Source organism: Solanum tuberosum, unplaced genomic scaffold, assembly GCF_000226075.1.
Source record: "Solanum tuberosum cultivar DM 1-3 516 R44 unplaced genomic scaffold, SolTub_3.0 scf00033, whole genome shotgun sequence".
Classification (NCBI taxonomy): domain Eukaryota; kingdom Viridiplantae; phylum Streptophyta; class Magnoliopsida; order Solanales; family Solanaceae; genus Solanum; species Solanum tuberosum.
The window spans coordinates 1,498,989-1,503,117 of NW_006238959.1; the positions used below are offsets into that span (position 1 = coordinate 1,498,989).

Genomic DNA, 4,129 nt, shown 5'->3' on the forward strand with positions numbered 1-4,129 from the left:
TATACATTTCCACCTTATAGCAGTCATCCACATAATTAATAACCTCGTCATTTTTATGCCAAATTGCCGAAATAGCATGCTTGCAAGGGATTCCTGTAATGGTCCATTTTCTACAGCTACATTTTCTGCCAGCAAGGTCCACAGCCCAAATGTCGCTCACACTTCCGCCAAGAATTTTAAAGTTCCATTCATTCGACTTTTTAGGAATAAAACCAGCAGCATCTTTTTCATTTTTGTGCAGAATACTCTTGATCCGAGGGCAAATATCATCAGAATTCCATCTATCAGCTTTATCCCTGTTAGCTTGTAATCTAGCCATAAGAAGATATCTTAATTTTTCCAACAAAGTAATGATTGGCTAATCTCGAGCATCAAGTATCATACTATTAAACAATTCACACATATTATTCAACAAAATATCACACTTAGCATTGGGAGAAAAATGTGATTTAGACCATTCAGTAGGTTCCTTTTCTTTCAACCATACAACAACTTCGACATCCAATTTAACAATGTTATTGATGCGAGCATTAAAAAATTCCACAGTTGTAGCACTTGCAGCAGCCCAAAGTGCACATTTTAGTGAGGAACCACTAAAACCAGTCCTCTTGAAATTATTATGAAGATGTCTCACGCAAAATCTATGACTTATAGATGGCAAAACTTCATTAAACGCTTCAATGAGATCTTTTTGTTTGTCAGACATAAAGGTCCAATCAGCTTGATCATTAATCTCCAAATCATCAATTAAGTAGGTCAAAAACCATGACCATGTCTCCCTAGTTTCCTTTTCTACAACTGCATAGGCCACTAGAAAAATATTATTATTGGCATCCAAGCCAACTGCAGTCAACAACTGATATCCATACATTTGACCCTTCAACCAACACCCATCCAGACCCAATATTTTTCTACATCCAGCCTTCAACCCCTCCTTACAAGCAGCAAAACAAACATAGATTCTTTGAAATCTATATGGTTTATTCGGCATTTCGTTTTGAGTTAGCTTCATATACATTGAATTTCCAGGATTTGACCTTCCAATTTCAAAGCAGTAGTCCCAAAGGATAGAAAATTGTTCTTTCACATCTCCATCAATTAATGCAAGTGTCTTCTTTTTAGCCTTTCTAGCTTGAGCTAAAGTAACATGAGCTTTAAGTCCCACACTGACCATGTCTCTAAAGTCAGACCGCTTCCACTCTCTGTTTTGACTGATAGCATCAAGATACATTCTTGCAATGAAAGAAGAGGTTATTGTCTTGTTGCGATGGTTCCTACGTTTGTGGGTATGCTTGGAATCATATGTTTAATATGAAATGCCTTGTCTGGATGCATTACCGATGCCATAATTACCCATTTACAATCTAAATTTATACACTTCGCTTTTGCTCTTTTTTCCATCATTATTGATCCACCTAATACTCTTCCCAACTTTTACCTCATGAATTGATACCGCATTTTTGAACTCCTCCCTGCTTCCAAATGTATATTCTAATGCTAATATAGGATGTTTTGCTTCAGTTTTTGGGTTATGCTTTGGAAAATGAAAGCACTCATTATCAGAATCACCATTCAAACTCTTCTGATCTTCAGAGTCCACACAATCTGAATCTCCATCTTCATTAGACAATTTCCTCAGAACTTTGTCGTTAATAAGTTTCCTTCCATCCTCAAAGCTTTGCTTTTTTTGTCCATGTCTTTCAAGGATGACATCGTCACCGGATAATTCATTTTCTGAATCTTCAAACTCATCAGAATTGTATGTGTCACCACATTATATATGCTCTTGGTTTAATGTACAATTTGTGTGGCCTATAATCTCACCTGAATCTACTTCAATGTAGGAGTCCAAATGTTCAAAATACAACTCAACTACACTATCATACGAGATAAATTTTTTAATTGAGAGAGTTTCTACTTCAGTAGACACTAATCTCCACCTATCGCTGAACTTTCCAAATTTATGCCAAAATATTTCCGAGTCATTCATATAGCCGCACATAACAGCCATCTGCTTCAAATCTGCTAAATTAAGGTTTTTTGCTTCAACATAATCAAAATAGTCCACCATTCCTCCAACATAAGTTTTGCTTGGTTGATGCTTCATCAGTCCCATATGATTTATTTTAATACTAAAAAATCCAGCCTCGAACACCGGATCTGGAAAAAAAAATATGAGGACCCCACCTACATATATATTTTTGGGACCACTAGTGAATATTTTTTACGAGATTAAAGGCTTAGGTTCTGAGACCCTTATCTAAAACTTTATGCTTTTGTAGAAAAACTCAAAACTAACAAAAGACAATACTTTTACTTAGACATAGACATAAGAAGTCATAAGAGAAACAGTAAAAAGAGTAGTAAAATACACGCAAATCATAAAATCTAAAAAAAAACATACCATAATATAGAGTTGATTCTTTGTCACCATTTCTTTTGATGAACATTCTTGGTAATAAAGAAGAACATAAGTATTTTTACTGCATATATAATTCTATAGTGAAACTTGAAAGAGATGAAGATGGAGAAAATTAGGGCACCTTTGGCGCTATGGCTTATGAGGAGATGAGAAAGTTTTCGCGGTTTATTTTGTAGTGGGACCCGGCGTTAAAGTTAACCTGATTTTTTTGATGTATTTGTTAGTTTTAGGTCAAAGGATCAATTTGATCCTCTTTTATAATATATTAAGGACCATATAGATCATGTGGAATATATTAAAGATCAACATAAAACAACCCTTATACATCAAGGACCATTTTGATCATTTTCTCTTCATTAGTCAGCTAATGGTGGGAACTTAAAGGAAACTATCGGACTTCACTTGTACGGACTCATAAATTTAGATTAAAAAATAGACCGTTGGAGTGATTAATTTTAAAAACAGGTGCATCACTGTCATCATAAACAGAGGTAAACCCACTCAACTTTAACTACTATTGAAAAGTTTTAAATTTGAATGTATTTATATTTTAAAAATCATGCAGCACCATGATGAAAAAAAAAGAAGAAGATTTCTTTATGAAAAGTATATTCCATGAAAGGAATAAATAAATAAAAAGTGTACCTCTTCCAAATTTATTAGATAAACCATGATGAAATTATATTGTAATCTCTTAATAGTGGTGGTGTTGCTGTCTTGTACTCTCTCCTTTGCTGATCAATAATGATGATGAGCCTCATATTATCCTTTAAATATAAAATATTATTTGGCTAACCTTTAATCTTCTAGAGAATTGTTACTTTGCTATTAAATATTAAAGATGAATGTTAGTATGTATCCCTCAAATTTTAAGCACTGACCCTTGATTTCCTTACGTTCATCATTAACTGCAATTTTAAGTTCTGAATATTAAGTAGGGGAAGAAAATATGTAATTAAGAGAATTAAGATTGTTGCACATTATATCTAATAAAAAGAATCATTAAAGTGGGAGGACAAAAGTTGAGTAATTGAATGTAAAGACTTTTTGAGATATTACAAATAAAATAATTAATTAAATGAAGGAAAAATGACCAAAAAAAGGAGAAAAAAGATAAATATAAATGGAGGTCATAGAGAGGTGTCACGTCATCTTTTCTATATATATAGAGAGATTTGGCAACACTTATAAAGCATAATCTATATTATCTAAGGGCACATTTTTCAAGGGTTGCTTAATTTTTTGTAGCCAAAAGGCTTAAACAAAGACCAAGCCTGAAAAACGTGCCCTTAGATAGTTTTGGCAACATTTTTTAAGTGTTCTTTAAAATTAGTGTGGCGTGGACCAAATTTATTGTAGTGTGAACTCCTAGATACAGTAGATTGCTTTTTTGATTTTCATTAAATCAGTAAGAGCCTGTTTGGATGGGCTTTTAAGCTGATCAAACTGGCTTAAAAGCCAGTTTTTAACTTATTAGAGTGTTTGACAATTATCAAAGTGACTTATTTTAAGTCAAAAATGACTTATTTTAAGCCCAAAAGCTAAAAGCTAGGTGAGGGGTGCTTTTTTTTTTTTTAACTTAAAAGCTCTTTTATGTTGACCAAGTATATTACCTTTTTGCCCTTAATTCTTTTATACAATTCCCAAATTGCCCATATTGAATTAACCCTAACATCTTCTTATTATTTTTATTATTATTATTATTAT

General features: G+C 33.0%; 1 protein-coding gene across 1 annotated transcript; it reads right to left on the reverse strand.

The window, feature by feature from the left end:
* Window positions 1–358: 358 nt before the first annotated feature.
* On the reverse strand, window positions 359–1,231 carry LOC107059700 (uncharacterized). Its single transcript, XM_015306490.1, has one exon. It carries the CDS (start codon window positions 1,229–1,231, stop codon window positions 359–361), a length of 873 nt encoding a protein of 290 aa, XP_015161976.1.
* Between the last annotated feature and the right edge of the window lie 2,898 nt (window positions 1,232–4,129).

Coding starts and splice junctions, on each gene's coding strand:
- LOC107059700 (XM_015306490.1), bottom strand. CDS start 1,231: ATGTATCTTGATGCTATCAGTCAAAACAGAGAGTGGAAGCGGTCTGAC.